Genomic DNA, 17955 nt, shown 5'->3' with positions numbered 1-17955 from the left:
TATATATATATATATATATATATTCCATCAAGGGGCCTCAATAGTATAAGTAATGTTCTACTTCTGAACCTAAATGGTGGGCATATGGAAGTTCATTACATCATTCTTTCATTCAGCAGATTATCTATGTATACACATACAGACAGACACACACAGACACATCTCATATATTTCATAACAAATTAAAAAATACAAAATATACCATTACTAAGAGGGGCAATTTGTTTCTTTAATAATTTTTGTTTCCTTTTTTCTGGAGAGCTCATCATGTCCTTTTAGAATAGTAGTTCCTGATTTTTTTATGCCAAAAACACATTCTAAGGGCTATATGAATTATTTAGTAATCATATGGAACATCCACATTAATGTCAGGTTTCAGAGGAGGGAGTGACATTTCAGGATTTCTTTCCTGCTTTAGTTCGAAGCACAGAGGAGCACTTAGTTTTTGTAATAGGCCTGTTTGAATTGTGACATAAAGCACTCATTTTTGCAAACATTCACAATGGGCTATCAAAAGTGAGCCATGGCAGATTCCGAATTGCCAAGCTGCTCATGATTTAATACAGAAGCTAATAAAGATGTGCACATGTGCTATAAAGCAAACAATGTATATGGGAGTTAGGGGGAGAAGAGAGAATCATATGGGTCAAATTCTTTAGGTCTTGCTCAGTTTACTCTGTTAGTGCTGTTAGTCTTGTTCCCAAAGTGTCTGGGGCATCAGAAGCAACTGCTTTTGGTGCCCACACCCTCAGTGTTACTTGACAGACAAACCGCAAGTTAGCAAAACTTCCAGTGAGTCATCTGCATCAATCAAGGGCCTCTTCAGTGTTGTCATTGTGGTAAGATACCGAAAGAAAGATGACTGGTGGGCCAGGCGCAGTGACTCATGCCTGTAATCCTAGCACTTTGGGAGGCCGAGGTGGGCAGATCACCTGAGGTCAGGGGTTCAAGACCAGCCTGGCCAACATGGCGAAACCTCGTCTCAACTAATAATACAAAAATTAGCCAGGTGTTGCGGGGCATGCCTGTAATCCCAGCTACTTGGGAGGCTGAGGCAGGAGAATCACTTGAACCTGGGAAGCAGAGGTAGCAGTGAGTGGAGATTATGCCACTGCACTCCAGCCTGGGCAACAGAGCGAGACTCCATCTCAAAAAAAAAAAAAAGACTGGTGCCTCCTTAAACGTGCAAGTCTCGGTGTAACCCCTAAGAAGGTGCAAGGGCAGTGCTAGGTGAGCCAACACTGGTGCCCCTCTCTGGCATGTACCAGTGCCAGCATGTCCCTTGAACCTGGCTTTCTAGTGCTCTTTTAGACTCTGTCAAAATTCCTCATGCTGCCAGGCAGGCCTCATTAAATTGTATTGTGGAAGGACAGATGTCTTTTATTTTCCTTGCAAGCTGTTATGCAGGTTAAATCTGTGTTAGCATTATTTTATCAGATTTTAACTATTATAAAATTTAGTCCATCTTCATTTTATTCTTATTCTCATTTTTTATCAAGTGGTTCATTTGAATTGTCACGAATCTTTATGTGCTTAAGTTTTATGTAATTTAGGTTTATTTTCTCATTTTTCCCTCCCCTAGGCTTTTTTCTTTAATCACAGTACCTCAATTCTCAGGCTCTTCTTTTTCCTTCTCCTACCAGTTTCTACATCATTATTTACTCTTTCTTTACCTACTACTTCATGAATCTCTCTTCTCTAAGCCTCTGATTCATGCCCTGTCCCAACCCTGTTTGGTGGCCTCAAACTCTGGTATGGCTTCATGGAAAATCCTGAGCTAAGCCTGTGGAATGTTTCCAATTTTTCTCATCTCTCTTCCTTGCCTTGCCTTATCTCAGTCTTAAATAAAATCAACATATATGTGCTGCCCACAAACTATGGGCCAGGAACTTGGTTGACTTCAGAGGGGATTCAAAGATAGCTTTGAAAGAGTATATAGTCTGGTATGGAAGGTAGGTAGATTCATGAATAACTAAAATAAGGTCTCAGGTAGCATAAGTGAGATGTTTGAGAGACTCTCACAAGATAATGAGGGACTAGATCTAGAGTAGTGTGAGTGGAGAAGAGGAAACAGGAATCACTGAAAGAGAGCGGAAACGGGGATCACTGAAAGAGAGCCTAACCCTTTGTTAGCTAATCATGACAGAATCCAGTTACATGACAGTGTTACCAGGGGGTCCTTGCTCCCAGAGCTCCCAAGATGGTGGCGGGCAGCTTCCAAAATGGCAGCAGGCCGCTTCCATGATGGTGGCAAGCCTCATATTCTCTGACCTGGGGTTCTTGTCCTCACGGATTCTAAGGAATGGAATCTTGGGCCATGTGGTGAGTGTTATAGCTCTATTAGTAGCCGCGGGTCACAGAAGAGAACCGTGGAACCCAGTGACTAGTGTTCAGCTCGATCAGGACGAACCCAGGCACTTAGCCGTGTAGGAACAATGGCAAGCCATTGTCCGATTGGGAGCGGCAGTGGGCGCCTGGCTGGATCAGGAGCACAGCAGACACCCTGCCGGATCTGGAGGGATGGAAGTCAGCCACCGGTCTGCGACGGAGGCAAACAGCAGTGGTGGACGGCGAGCTAAAGCTCAGCTTGAGCCGTAACAAACACGAACCAAAAGAAAGTGCAGTTGCAGGATTTAATAGAGTGAAGACAGAGCTCCCATACAAAGGGGAGGGGAGCCAAAGAGGGTAGCCATTGCTGGCTGGAATGCCTGGGTTTATATCCCGATCCTTGTCCCTCCCACTGTGCTCTTAGGTGATAGACGATTGGCTATTTCTTTACCTCCTGTTTTTGACTAATTAACATTTTAGTGCGCTCTCTGATTGGTCGGGTGTGAATTAAGTTGCAAGCCCCGTGTTTAAAGGTGGATGTGGTTACCTTCCCAGCTAGGCTTAGGGATTCTTAGTCCGCCTAGGAAATCCAGCTAGTCCTGTCTTTCAACAGGGGCCTTCCCTTGCCTTGCTGGGGGCTGTGTCCAGTTTGATTCACTTTGGCCAGGGTTATCGTTTTCTAACTGCTTCTTTTTCATCAGGAGGGCCTTCTGCAGACTTAGTGGGCAGTGTCTATCCTTGTTTCTGATTCCTGCCCGACTCACACTGTGTCCTATTTCTAGGTTTCTCATGCGTTCCAGTGGCCTTGTCTTCTTGCCTGCCTTCCCTCAGTCTTCTCACTGGATGTGACTGGACAAATTTAGTTCTATTCCTGCCCTGTGTATTTGTGTCGCGGCCTGGGGGAAGAGTGGGAGGCAGGGTTGGAAGTGACAAAGGCAGTAGGAAGTGGCGTGTCAGGTTGAGATTTCCCAGTTTCAGCATCTAAGGTATATATCCTCAAATTGACCCCCTCAGGCATAGTTGTTTCTGCAGTCACTGATCTCATTGGTTAAGAAACACATGGAAAAGAAACACAGAAAGGCAGTGGTAATAATATAATGGTTTCTGACCTATTTCTCCTTGGATGCTTTCCCCAGAGGTAAAGCTAAGATAAAGAGGAAGTTGGTTATGAGAGTGGTGTTCAGTGTTTAAATATCTTGCTTTTGGTGAATGTGAGGGCCTTAGACTCCACTGCTTATCTGTAAGTGTTGTTAACATCTAGCCCTTGGAAATCTGGTCTTTGGCAAAGTATCTACTCTTTGCAAAATACTTGTGGAAATCTGAGCTGGAGCTCCCTACTGACACAGAGCATGAAGGCGCTTTCTAGATTTAAAGTCTCCTCATGTTTAGGCACTGGTCAGTCATGCTTTTACAAACTCACTTGGACACATTTTCCTTTTTTGTATTTTCATCAGTCAAGGTAATAGGTCGTTTCATGATTCTGAATCTCTCTCTCTCTTTTTTTTTTTTTTTTGAGATGGAGTCTCACTCTGTTGCCCAGACTGGAGTGCAGTGACGTGATCTTAGCTCACTGCAACCTCCACCTCCTGGGCTCAAGTGATCCTCCCACTTCAGCCTCCTGAGGAGCTGGGATTACAGGCATGAGCCACCATGCCTGGCTAATTTTTGTATTTTTAGTAGAGGTGGGGTTTCACCATGTTGGTCAGGCTGGTCTCCAACTCCTGAGCTCAAGAGATCAACCTGCCTCGGCCTGCCAAAGAGCTGGGTTTACAGGCATGAGCCACCGTGCCCATCCTGACTCTTAATCTCTTTATATTTATGTATCTTTTCTGGAACCAGTAATGCCTTCTAGAGAAAGCTACAAAAATGTTGTCTTTGTAAATAAGCTTCAAATTGGGAGCAGTTAGTACATAGAAATATTTATTGCATGAGTAAGGTTTTAGTGATATGTACAGATATTACTCAGTTTATGGACTGTGTACCTGGGAAAAAAGTTGTAAAACAAATTTCAGTGACATGTTTGATATTTGACATTAGAAATCACCTCCTATGGGAAAAAACAGTAACAACCCCACCCTGTACTTATATATTGGTTTATGCTTTTCATGAAGTTTCTATGTGTGTAAGCCTTTGCAATAAACTGGAAGACTATTGTTGTCATCCTCATTTTATTGTTGCCTGAAATAAAGGCCAAGGCCCATCCGGTAGCCCTGGGTCTAGAACCCATAGTGTAGTTCCATACTCTTTCCTCTGTAAACTGTTTAGATGAAAAGTTTGTATGTGTTGATAATAATAAGAGAAAATTAAAGCAATTGAGTGAACTTTTAATCATACTACTTATATTCAATTTAAAGAGATACCTTTTATTCTGATCTTCTTTTGATAAATTCTTACCAAGCACCAGCTGTGTGTCAGGTACTCTTCTAAGTACTTCCTGCGGTGTTGAACAACACAGACACAGAACTTATGTTCTAATGAAGGAAGAGAGACAGTAAATAAGTAAATAAGCAACATAACAGCAAGTGATTTCAGATAGTGAATAAGAGCGCTGAAGAATGTAAAATGGAGAACGGTAATTGTAGTTTGGATTGATTTCAGCTAGAAAGATCTGGGAATCTTTCTGAAGATTCCTTCTCTCTGAAGAGGTTTACATTTGAGCTGTCATGTAAGTGAGAAGGAGGCAGGCATAAGCAGATCTGGGAGAAGTACATTATAGAGGAATTAACAAGGGCCAGGGTCTAGAGACAGGAGCAAACAAAATTGTGTTCCTGAAGAACTAAAATAAGATCTGCATGGCTCCGGCTTAGAGGTTGGCAGGGGAAGGAAAGGACAGGACATGAAGGACTTTGTAGACCATGGTAAGGGATTTGTGTGTTAACTGTGATGGCCAGGCCTGTAATCCCAGCACTTTAGGAGGCCAAGGTGGGAAGATCACTCTCTGAGGCCAGGAGTTTGAGACCAGCCTGGCCAACATGGCGAAACCCCGTCTCTACTAAAAATAAACAACAACAAAAAAGTAGCTGGGCGTGGTGGTGGGCACCTGTAATCCCAGCTGCTTTGGAGGCTGAGGCAGGAGAATTGCTTGAACCCCGTAAGTGGAGGCTGTAGTGAGCCGACCTGGGCAACAAGAGCAAAACTCCGTGTCCGAAAAACAGAAAACCAAAAAACTATGATGGCTATTTGTCCTACTGTTTTCTTGTTAAAATGTCCTTCATTTTATAAAACGATGGTGATATTAGATAGTAGATTGGTATTTATGTTGCCTGTGCTGAGTGTGAGGGCCTTAGCCTCTACTTGTCTATAAGTGCTGCCAGTAATTAATGGTTTTGTAATCTTACTTGTCAAGACTAAAAGTTAGTTAATAACCTTGTATCAGTCCCCAAACTTGAAAAAAAAATTTTACCAGCCATGAAATCTGGTAGTTTGGAAACTACGGCAATATACCACAGCAGCTTCCTAATAGGAAGGCTTGAAAATATTTGTCAGGAAAGAGGTTAACATCGACTGGGCACGGTGGCTCATGCCTGTAATTCCAGCACTTTGAGAGGCCAAGGCAGGCGGATCATGAGGTCAGGAGATCGAGACCATCTTGGCTAACAGGTGAAACCCTGTCTCTACTAAAAATATAAAAAAATTAGCTGGGCGTGGTTGCATGTGCCTATAGTCCCAGCTACTCGGGAGGCTGAGGCAAGAGAATCGCTTGAACCCAGGAGGCGGAGGTTGCAGTAAGCCGAGACTGCGCCACTGCACTCCAGCCTGGGTGACAAAGTGAGACTCCGTCTCAAAAAAAAAAAAAAAAAAAAAAAGAAGAGGTTAACATAATATCCAGGACAGTGGCATGGCCTGCTGAAATGTTTTTCTTACAGGAGACGTTTAATTTAAATTATCTTGAATCTCAGATCTACCTGTACTTTCGTTCACCCACTTTCTTTTCGCTTTCTCTTATCTATAAGTTCATCACCGGGTCATATAGATTTCTCTTGTTCTTGGGAATGACCTTGTTACAAGCTTCCAGAACTTTGTGCCCAGTACTTAGAATAGTCATTACATTATCACAATTCTTTGGGAAGTTGCCCCACATTTAACATACTCAAATCCAGATGTTCCTTCTCAAAGCTCCAAGTAAATTAGTACCCTGATCATTGTTAAAAATGAAATCTAGAGGTGAATTTACATGAAATGAGGATACAGATACAGGCCAGAGACTGGGTTCAGTCTGGCCCATGCCAGCCATGATTGATTGTATCATGTCTTTCCTTTGCTGGCTGAATCTAGGATTCCTGTTTTCATATGTGATTTGTTCATGAAAATGGGCATTTAGGTTTAGTGTTATGTGTGTTTTAAAGGGAAATTTCTTCCCAGAGAGTCCAAGCACATAAAACACTTCTTCAATGAGGTATTTGAAAGATTTATGCATGTTAGTATATTTTGTTCTTTTTCTTCAAAATTGACCACATAATCTTCTGGCTTATGTCTAGAGAGTGTCTAGTTGAGCCAAAATATTTGCTGCTTTAGGAATCCCTGATGATTACCATGCCTTTTTCATGGTGTTGAGGCTGCAGGAGCTAAGTTTATTAGTGACTGACTGTGCCATTTTTACCATTTCCCACTCATCTTTATAAAATAATGAAGGCAAAATGCTGAACAACAGTGCTTTTCAGTTTTAAAATTTGTTATTTTTATTCTCCTCTTCTCCTACTGTGATGGCTCCTGAGGGATATCTGAGAAATCGTTAAGGCTTTGCGGAGCACAGGATGCAAACTACAATAAAAAATCCAAACTGTGGGCTGGGCATGGTGGCTCATGCCTGTAATCCCAGCACTTTGGATCATGAGGTCAGGAGTTCGAGACCAGCTTGGCCAACACGGTGAAACCCCGTCTCTACTAAAAATACAAAAGTTTGCTGGGCACAGTGGCACATGCCTGTAGTCCCAGCTACTCGTGAGGCTGAGGCAGGAGAATCGCTTGAACCTGGGAGGCAGAGGTGGCATTGAGCCAAGATTGTGCCACTGCACTCCAGCCTGGGCAACAGAGCGAGAGTCTGTCTCAAAAGAAAAAAAAAAAATTCCATATTGTAAACTCAGCCATAAAAAGATGTCTGAGCTATTGAAACTGTCAGAACCACAACACCATAGCTTCAAAAATAGATCTTATGTGTACATTTTAACCTAAAATTATACTTTCAGGTGGCATTTACTGAATAAAGCAAAGTCAAGCTCTGATCATAACTGTTTTGTCAGAACACACTTTTTGTATAATCTGGGAATGGTGGTGCTATGAGGGCTAAAATATTTTTTGTTTACTAATTTAAAAAGTAAATTTCATCCGGGCATGGTGGCTCACATCTGTAATCCTAGCACTTTGGGAGGCCAAGGCGGGTGGATCACTTGAGGTCAGGAGTTTGGAGACCAGCTTGGCCAACATGGCGAAACTCTGTCTTTATTAGAAATACAAAAATTAGCTGAGCGTGGTGGCAGGCGCCTATAATTCCAGCTACTCAGGAGGCTGAGGCAGGAGAATTGCTTGAACCCAGGATTCGGAGGTTGCTGTGAGCTAAGATCGGGCCACTGCACTCCAGCCTGGGTGACAAGAGCTTAACTCTGTCTCAAAAAAAAAAAAGGAGATTTCATATTGGCCAAGATTTCTTTTTTCATAAATTGTTTAATTATAAATAGTTATATGTTTGCATATTATAGTAAAATAATTGATTTGCTAGTTTAAATTTTTTTCTTTTTGTCTTCTAGTTTGCCAGGGTTTGGATACCTGATCCAGAGGAAGTCTGGAAGTCAGCAGAGCTGCTCAAAGATTATAAGCCAGGAGATAAAGTCCTGCTACTTCACCTCGAGGAAGGAAAGGTGAGATCTCACTTTCATTTGTCATCATTGGCATAAAGTGAAGGGAGTTCAAAAGAGTAAGTTTACTGTGAAGTAAACTCTCAATGGACGTTAAATTTTGAACTTACCTAGAATTTTACTTACTAAATTAGTAAAATGGCAAACTCAATTTTCTATCCTGATAGCATTTTTAATGGCATAGATTAGTGAAAATAGCAGATACTTTTAAAAGCTTTTATTTTGACCTATGAATTTATTATGATTATCAGGTTTAGATTCATATCTAATCCTAAAACTCTTGCATTTAAACTGGTGTGCTATGGGGAGTGCTTGTAGTGTTTTTAAAAAGAGGCATATTGCCAGGTCTTAGAGAAGACTCATTGGTGGCAGCATGGAGAGCAAAACTGAGGGGAAGACACTAGTTGGGATGAAGGCAGGGAAGAATTCGGCCAATTAGGAGGGCATTGAATACCAAACTAGGGAATTAACTTATTTAACATTTATTGGTCATCTGCTCTGTGTTAGGCAAAATGTTCGGCACTTTGGAGTGGATTTTCTTATGTTAAGTTTCACACCAACCCTATGGGTTGGCAGGTGAAATAATCACTGTTTTCCAAATAAGAAAGCCAAACCTCAGAGACCTTAGGTAGTTTTGCTCAAGGTCACACAGCCAGGAAGTGGCTTTTGGAATTTGAAGAGAGATTTGAACACAGATGACTCTAAGATGAGTGCTTATACTATTTGACTACATTGGAGTTTTGCAGATTACTGGTCATGAGCAGTTGCTTAAGGTGATGTCTGCCATGTTATCCACTGTAAAGTTACTGTTTTCCCTTTGTAATTAGTGAATGTCACTGTGTTGGGGCAGATATTTTGAGGCCACTCATATATCCTGCTTCTCCTTAAACTTTGTCTGCTAATATTTGCCCAGTGTTCATTACTGTGTCTTGCCTGCAGCAAGTATTGTTGTGTTCTAGTGGTGATTCTCCATTTCTTTCCTTCCTTGTATACTTATTAACTAGAATTCTATAGGGAAGGAAGTACTGTTTCTTCTGTCCCATTTATTTATTAATTTAATCATGTATTTATTATGGACTCATGGGTATTTCTTCTATTCTTCATTACTATCATTACTTATTTTATCAGTTAAATTTTTCCAGCTTTGGTCATTGAGATCTCTCTTAGATTGGGTCCTTTGCCTTTTTTGACAGGTCCCTATCCTTTTTAATTTTTTTTGAGACAGGATCTCAGTCTGTCACCCAGGCTGGAGTGCAGTGGCTTGATCATGGCTCCCAAGCTCAGCCTCCCTAGTGGCTAGAACCACAGGCATAAGCTACCATGCCTGGCTAATTTTTAAATTTTTTTAGTAGAGATGGAGTCTCAATACATTGTCCAGGCTAGTCTGGAACTCCTGGCTCAAGCAGTCCTCCCACCTCAGCCTCCTAAAGTGCTGGGATTGTAGGCATGAGCCACTGTGCCTGGCTTTTTTTTTTTTTTTTTAAAAAGATATAGCACTTCTCCTGGTACCCCAAGACACTTACCCTGTATTTCCCCTTTCCCAGCCCTGATACCTTATATTGGAGGATAGTATTTGACAACCAAGATCTGAGCACTAGGTGTGCTCGTTGCTATTGAGATGACACCACTTCTAGGCCCTCTTAGCATACAGAGCTAGAAAAATATATACATGGATAGATAGATAGATACTAATATGTATGCATACTATACTAATGTATACTCAACCATCTATACTTGCTTTATGTTTACATGTGTATGTATGTGTTTGTATATACATATTATATATATATAATGTGTTTTTAGAGATGGATGTCTTGCTGTGTTGCCCAGGCTGGTCTTGAACTGCTGGGCTCAAGCAGTCCTTCTACCTCATCCTCCCAAAGTGCTGGGATTAAAGGCATTAGCTACGCACTTGACCTTTTTTTTTTTTTTGAGATGGAGTCTACAATCTCTGCTCACCGCGACCTCCGCCTCCCCTCCCAGGTTCAAATGATTCTTGTGCCTCAGCTTCCTGAGTAGGTGGGATTACAGGCACGTGCCACCATGCCTGGCTAATTTCTGTGTTTTTAGTAGAGACAGGGTTTTACCATGTTGACCAGGCTGGTCTCGAACTCCTGACCTCAAGTGATCCACCCACCTTGGCCTCCCAAAGTGCTGGGATTACAGGCGTGAGCCATTGCACCCAGCCTTGACCTTCTTTTAAAAAGTAAAACCCGTGAGTTAATAAGGATCCTTTTTTCTCCAGTCCAATGCCACCAGGTTCATGCTATTATTCTTCCTTTGATTATGTATACTATAACTTCTCTCTTTGGTTTTCGTTATCTTTAATATATTACTTATTCATTACATATGTAAAGTTATTTCAGAATTGCTAATCCATACCCCTATGAGAAGCAGATTTGCCAACCAGAGTACACTGTCTATGTTTAATTTTATTAATCCTTAGTATTTTTTAAAAATATAGAAATAGAATGATACATACCTTTAATAAAAGCAAGAATAGGGACAGGGGTCAAACAAGAAGAATAAACTCTATAAAATTCACTAACTATTCAAGAATCATTCTCTTTTTAGAAACTAGAGTCACTTAGGGTCCTAGATTACAATAGAGAAAGCATGGCTTTTGTAATAGTAGGAGAGTATATTTATTTAATGATGTCCATTGATTCCAGAGAAGCAGATTATATTCATTGAAAGCCTAACTCCAAGAAAGAAATTTCTGTGAGGATGTTACAGGTCTTCTCTACCTTTCAAATTAGTGTCTTCTCTAATATTTCAGTTTTAGCTCCTCTCCACACTCGCCACAACCCCACCCTGTAATGAAGACTGAGAAAAGAGCTCTGCGTTGCCCTTCTACCATTCTGGAGTCTTCTGGCTAACACCAGAACAGACAATTGTGTATTTACAGGGCCAATGCAAGGACCAGTCAGCCCCAGGCAAGGGTGATATTCTCTGATAAGCAGGCAGCAAGAAATGCTAAGGGGTAAATTGTTAATTTTTCTCTCCTTTAGCATAATTCATTCAAATATGATTTGACTATTTGACCTCTGTATATATTTTCAGTATTAACAAAACTGGCTTTTTATAAAACCTTGTCACTCCCTACAACTAAATTGAATTTTTATTCCTATTCACTTATCCTGTGTTATTTGCCCCTTAATATATAGTTAAGTGACAATATTCATGGTTGGTTGTGCCATAAAGCCATATTCCCATGACTTTAAAGTGAGTAATGGCTAGTAGTGGTCACTCACACCTGTAATGCCAGCATTTGGGAGGCCAATGTGGGAGGATCCCTTGAGCCCAGGAGTTCAAGATCAGCCTGGGCAACATAGTGAGACCCCATCTCTATTAAAAATTAAGTGAATAGTGCTTGTTAACTTTTGGGACCAGGAACCCCATTAAAATGTCATTTTTGTTTTGTTTTGTTTTGGTTTTGTTTTTGTTGAGATGGAGTCTTGCTCTGTCACCCAGACTAGAGTGCAGCAGCGTGATCTTGGCTCACTGGAACCTTCGCCTCCAGGGTTCAAGTGATTCTCCTGCCTCAGCCTCCCAAGTAGCTGGAATTATAGGTGCCCACCACCATGCCTGGCTAATTTTTTTTTTTTTTGAGATGGAGTCTCACTTTGTCACCCAGGCTGGAATGCAGTGGCGCAATCTCAGCTCACTGCGAGTTCCACCTCCTGGGTTCATGCCGTTCTCCTGCCTCAGCCTCCCAAGTAGCTGGGACTACAGGCTCCCGCCACTATGCCTGGCTAATTTTTTGTATTTTTAGTAGAGATGGGGTTTCTCTGTGTTAGCCAGGATGGTCTCGATCTCCTGACCTCGTGATCCACCTGCCTCGGCCTCCCAAAGTGCTGGGATTACAGGAGTGAGCCACCAGGCCTGGCACGCCTGGCTAATTTTCATGTTTTTAGTAGAGATGGGGTTTCACCATGTTGGCCAGGTTGGTTTCGAACTCCTGACCTCAGGTGATTCACACACCTTGGCCTCCCAACGTGTTGGGATTACAGGCATGAGCCACCATACGTGGCCAGTTTTTGTATTTTTAATAAAGACGGAGTTTTGCCATGTTGGCCAGGCTGGTCTCGAACTCCTGACCTCAGTTTATCTGCCCACCTTGGCCTCCCAAAGTACTGTAATTACAGGTGTGAGCCACCGCACCCAGCCTAACTCTGATGAATGAATCAGCTTATGCACAGAAAAAAAGCAAAACAAAACAAAAATCTAATGAAAACTATGAATTGTCTTGCCTCAAAAAATTTTCTTGTACTTTTTCACACATGTGCACATACACAGAGTGTTGCACATAATTTCAGGGGATTCTTGGGACTCGTGGTTTAGGGGTTCGTAAGTACTTACCACATGCCAGACTTGCCTCATTTACATTTTACTACAACCCTGTTAGCTCCTTTTACAAAGGAGGGATTTGGGTTAAATACTGTAATTCAAAACCACATAAAAAGTAAGTATTAGTATTAGGATTTGAATCCAGGTCAATCTGATCCTAGAGTCAAGCTCTTGACCACTCTTTTATATTTTCTGCCACTTTTTTATAGGTAAAAGGGGATGGAGGAGAGAAACGTATTTAAAATTTAAAACTTCTGATTCCGTAGGTGGGTGAAAAAGGTCTAGGCTATAACTTTTCAAACTATATTAGCAAAAATTGTTAATACAAGTTAGTATGTCTGATGAAAATACAATTCATACTGTTTTCTATCTCCACCAGTTTCTGTGATATTGGAAGGTGCTAGGAAAATAATGCATTTGATAGCTGAGAAGCAAATCAGGAATAGGAAGTGAGCAAAATTCATGGCTCTTTTTCATAGTTGTTGCCATAATTTATCTAGATTCTGTGCCTTGTGCATTTTCAGGATTTGGAATACCGTCTAGATCCAAAGACCAAGGAGCTGCGATATTGGAAGGTGCTAGGAAAATAATGCATTTGATAGCTGAGAAGCAAATCAGGAATAGGAAGTGAGCAAAATTCATGGCTCTTTTTCATAGTCATTGCCATAATTTATCTAGATTCTGTGCCTTGTGCATTTTCAGGATTTGGAATACCGTCTAGATCCAAAGACCAAGGAGCTGCCTCATTTACGAAATCCTGACATACTTGTTGGTGAAAATGACCTCACAGCCCTCAGCTATCTTCATGAGCCTGCTGTGCTCCATAATCTCAGAGTCCGCTTTATTGATTCCAAACTTATTTATACATATTGTGGTAAGTATGCTTTGCTTTCTGAATAGACTGTGGACTCTTTCCTCTAATGGATGTAGCCATGGAAATATTGTACATGGGGAAAGCAGGCTGTGGTTGGATTTTCTCTAAGAGACAAAATCACTTGAGCATTATCTGAAAGATTTACCAGTATTTATTAGCCAAGTTGCATTTATGCTGAGTGAGCTCACTTGTGAGCTTACATAATTTTGCTAAAAGTAAAAAAGACTGGGCCTGTCTTTTGGAAATTTTTCCCCTCACGGAAGTCATATGTCAGATTTAGTGCCAAATTCACCAGTTATTTTCTTCTCTTCCAAAAACTACTACACGAAGAGTAGATGTCCAAGGACTTATCTTTGGAGCAGGTTCAAGAGATTTAGTGTTATCTTGTGGTCAGTTACTCGCCATGCAGAACTAACTTGACTCTGGTGATTCGTCTTGCTCACTCCTGCTTGCCTGGGCCTCTGTTCATTGCGGTGTTAGCTGCCAGCCACCCAGCTCATGGTGATTTTTATCTCTCCAAGAAATAAAGCTTCCACATGTATGTTTGTGTTCATTTCCCCCTTCTCCAGCTTTCCTTCTTTTTTCTCTCTTTCTCAGTTTGTTCTTATCTTTTATTTTCTCCCTTTCCTCTGGCTATTTTTTCTCCACTGACGTCTTATCATTCTTTCACTAATCACTCTGTCCTCTGAAGCTCAAATCTGGATTTCCATTCATTCATGTGGTATACCCAACTCAGTGTTCATGATTTCTTCATTACTCTCCTGTTTTAGACAGGAACACCCACCTTTTCTTCTTAAAATAATTGACATCCTTTATATCATTGATACTAACTTTCCTTTACTGGTAACTATTTCTTTTTCTCAATTTTTATTTTTCTTCCATTTTTTTTCCTTGCACATGTGTTACCTTCTCAGTGAAGTCTTGTCTGGCCACCCTATCAAGCCAGAAACCCCTCCTTACTGTCTTTCTTCCCTGCATTATTTTTTGCCTTCTTTTCCTTACTATTTAATCTGTGATTGTGTATCTATATATATATTTTCTTACTTATCTTGTTAATTGTCTGAATTTCCCACCAGCATTTAAGTTCCATGAGGGTAAAGATTAGCCTTTTTGTTTTGTTTTGTTTACTGTCGTAAATTCAGCATTTAGAAAAGACTTTACACGTAGTTGGAGCTGAATAAACATTTGTTGAATGAATGACTTCATTAAGTTAATATATACCTACTGAAAAATTATTAGGAGATACAGAAAAGTATAAAAAAGGAAAAACAATTATATGTAACTCACCACTGAAAAATAGCCAGTATTAATATTGACTTACATCCTTTTTCTTTATATGCATGAGAGGTATAAGCTGATATAAAATTGGAATCAGTCTATATATAGTTTTGTATTATATTTTCCTATGACATTTAATATCCTTCAAAAACATGATTTGGACCAGGTGCTGTGGCTCACCCTGTAATCCCAGCACCTTGGGAGGCTGAGGCAGGCAGATCACTTGAGCCCAGGAGTTCAAGCCTGGGCAACATGGCAAAATCTTGTCTCTACAAAAAAATACAAAAACTAGCCAGGCATGGTATTGCATGTCCATAGTCCCAGCTACCTGGGAGGCTGAAGTGAGAGGACTGCATAAGCCAGGGAGGTCTAGGCTGTAGTAAGCCGAGACAGTACCACTGCTCTCCAGCTTGGGTGACAGGGTGAGATCCTGTCTCAAAATAAACAAACAAACATGATTTTTGGTGGTGGCTTAGTAGTCTATCATATGGATGTAACAGAATGCATTCAACTAGTCTCCTTGCCCTAAATATTTTGTTTCCATTTTCACTGTTACAGATAACATTATGATAAACATCTTTGTGGGGGGGGGGGAACCTCTTTGCATGAATTTCTAATTATTTCATTTGGACAAATTGTAGAAGTAAAGTGGAATTTTTGAATTAAATATATGAAGATATTTAAAGTTCTTATAACATTGCCACATTATTTTAAGCCCCTAGTCCAGTTTTAAATGGTGTTTTAGGCAGAACTATGTATAATGGGTTCAGAGGCAAAGGCTATGATACATTTTGATCCTCAATTTATTGGTTTAATATTAACTAAATTGAAATGAAGGATTGTGTTAACTGTGAGTCTGACTTTACTAAGTTTGATATGCCCATTAGGGTATCATTGACTTCTTTTCTTTCTTGTCCCCACCCTATTCCCAGGTATAGTCCTAGTAGCTATAAATCCCTATGAACAGCTGCCTATTTATGGAGAAGATATTATTAATGCATACAGTGGTCAGAACATGGGTGATATGGATCCACATATCTTTGCAGTAGCTGAAGAAGCTTACAAGCAAATGGCCCGGTTGGTAGAAGCTTTCATTGTTATTTTATGGCTATTAGATATGATAATTTCTTCTTGCTGAGTCACATATATTTTAAAGTGAATGGCAACCTTGTAAATAATTACTAAATAAGCAGTCTTGACAAGTTTGTCTCAGGTGGCTTGGATTATTATTAAATAATAAAGTGGGCCAGGCACGGTGGCTCATGCCTGTGATCCCAGCACTTTGGGAGGCCAAGGTGGGCGGATCACCTGAGGTCAGGAGTTCGAGACTAGCCTGGCCAACATCACGAAACTCTGCCTTTACTAAAATTGCAAAAATTGCAAAAATTACTAAAATTACAGTAGCTGTAATCCCAGCTACTTGGGAGGCTGAGGCAGGAGAATCACTTGAACCTGGGAGATGGAGGTTTCTGTGAGCCAAGATTGTGCCACTGCACTCCAGCCTGGGCCACAGAGCAGGACTGCATCTCAAAAACAACCAACCAACCCAAGAAAAACAAAAAAAACCCTCACATTTATAAAGGGACATAGAGTTTTTAAAAACTGCCTTTGAAATTTCATCATGATCCTGTGACTAGGAAAAGACAGATGCAGATGTTATGTTTTACAGATGAGGGGATTAGTGTAGTGACCTACCCAATGTCAGTCAGTGAATGAGTAATAGACCAGAACTTAAAGGCCTAGGAGCTGTAAAAAAAAATCTTTCTGAATCCTAGGGAATTAAATCTTAAGGAAAGTGTGAAATTTTTTTCTTTCAAGATGGGGTCTTGCTATATTGCCCAGGCTGGACTTGAACTCCTGGGTTCAAGTGGTCCTCCTTCTTCAGCCTTCTTAGTAGTTGGTACTGCAGGCATGCACTACCATGCCCAACTGAAAGTGTGAATTTTAATGTTAGTATGATATGATAGGGCATCAGTTATCCTGAACAGCATCTGCAAAATGTCTCTCTCTTTTTTTTTCTTTTTTGAGACGGAGTTTTGCTGTGTCGCTCAGGCTGGAGTGCAGTGGCGATCTTGGCTCACTGCAAGCCCCGCCCCCCAGGTTCACACCATTCTCCTGCCTCAGCCTCCCGAGTAGCTGGGACTACAGGCGCCTACCACCACACCCGGCTAATTTTTTGTATTTTTAGTAGAGATGGGGTTTCACCGTTTTAGCCAGGATGGTCTTGATCTCCTGACCTCGTGGTCCACCTGCCTTGGCCTCCCAAAGTGATCGGATTACAGGCGTGAGCCACCGCACCTGGCAAAATGTCTCTTATATTAACCATGGAACCCCAAAATTTTGAGGGTGGAAAATGGGAGAAAAATGCTACTTTCAAGACTAGATTATGCTCTTAATAACATAATAAAATATAAAACTGTGAGTGTGTAGAAGAATAGCTTAAGTTTAATTCATTTCTCCAGCCTATAAAGCAGAACATGTTATAAATACAATATGGGAAATCCACGAGTAATTTATAAGGTGGAAAGAAAACTAATACTGCAGAGGTTTTTATTTTCTCCTCTCCAGCCAGGGAGAGTATACATGATTGGTCCAGCATGTGACAGAATTTTAGAATTATTTCAGTGACAAAGCCCTAGAAATCATTATGCCCTTCTAATAATAAAATAATGTTAACGTGGATACTTCTAATAGCAGCTAACATGTGCTCTGTGAAGGGCATTATTTAATTGTTTTCCATTTATTAACTAATTTTATTCTCATAGCAACTTTCTGAATTTGGTATTATTATTAATTTTCATTTTACAAATGAGAAAAATGAAGCACAGAGAAGTTGTGTAACTTTTCTAAAGTCACATAACTAGGAAGACCAGTTTTCAAATTCAATTAGTCTGACATTATAAAACATTAATGTATTAAATATAAAATGACTAAACATAGGTTAGCACTATAAAACATGTCATATTATGCCAGCTTCTGCTATAAAATACTAATTAGTGTTCAAAGCTTAAGAAAAATTATTTTTTAAGCTTAAAATTAAGAAAATTCCATCTATAAGGGAAAAATCTACCAATAGCTGATTTGTATAGTATCAGAGCATTGCAGTACAGTTTCAACACCACTTAGTACAACCTGAGAACTACTGGGCAGAGAAAAAAATCACATGGAGGGCTAGACTCTAAAAATAATCTCAGAAAATTGTATAGTGCTCACAGAATTATATGACTCTTTGGAAAGTAGTAGTCTTTTTTTTTTTTTTTTTTTTTTTTTTTT

At 40.4% G+C, this 17955-nt stretch overlaps 1 protein-coding gene across 1 annotated transcript in view; it reads left to right on the top strand.

Moving 5' to 3' along the window:
* The window catches only part of MYO5A (myosin VA), a 228597-nt gene that overhangs the window by 78552 nt on the left and 132090 nt on the right, over positions 1–17955 (top strand). Inside the window, 3 exon segments of the mRNA XM_017885963.1 lie at positions 8073–8183; positions 13233–13404; positions 15615–15759. Coding sequence (XP_017741452.1) covers positions 8073–8183; positions 13233–13404; positions 15615–15759 — 428 coding nt within the window.

The sequence above is a fragment of the Rhinopithecus bieti genome, unplaced genomic scaffold (genome assembly GCF_001698545.2).
Source record: "Rhinopithecus bieti isolate Rb0 unplaced genomic scaffold, ASM169854v2 scaffold_14454, whole genome shotgun sequence".
Lineage (NCBI taxonomy): Eukaryota > Metazoa > Chordata > Mammalia > Primates > Cercopithecidae > Rhinopithecus > Rhinopithecus bieti.
Note: the sequence above shows the minus strand (reverse complement) of the source record. Positions and strands in the feature narration are given on the sequence as shown.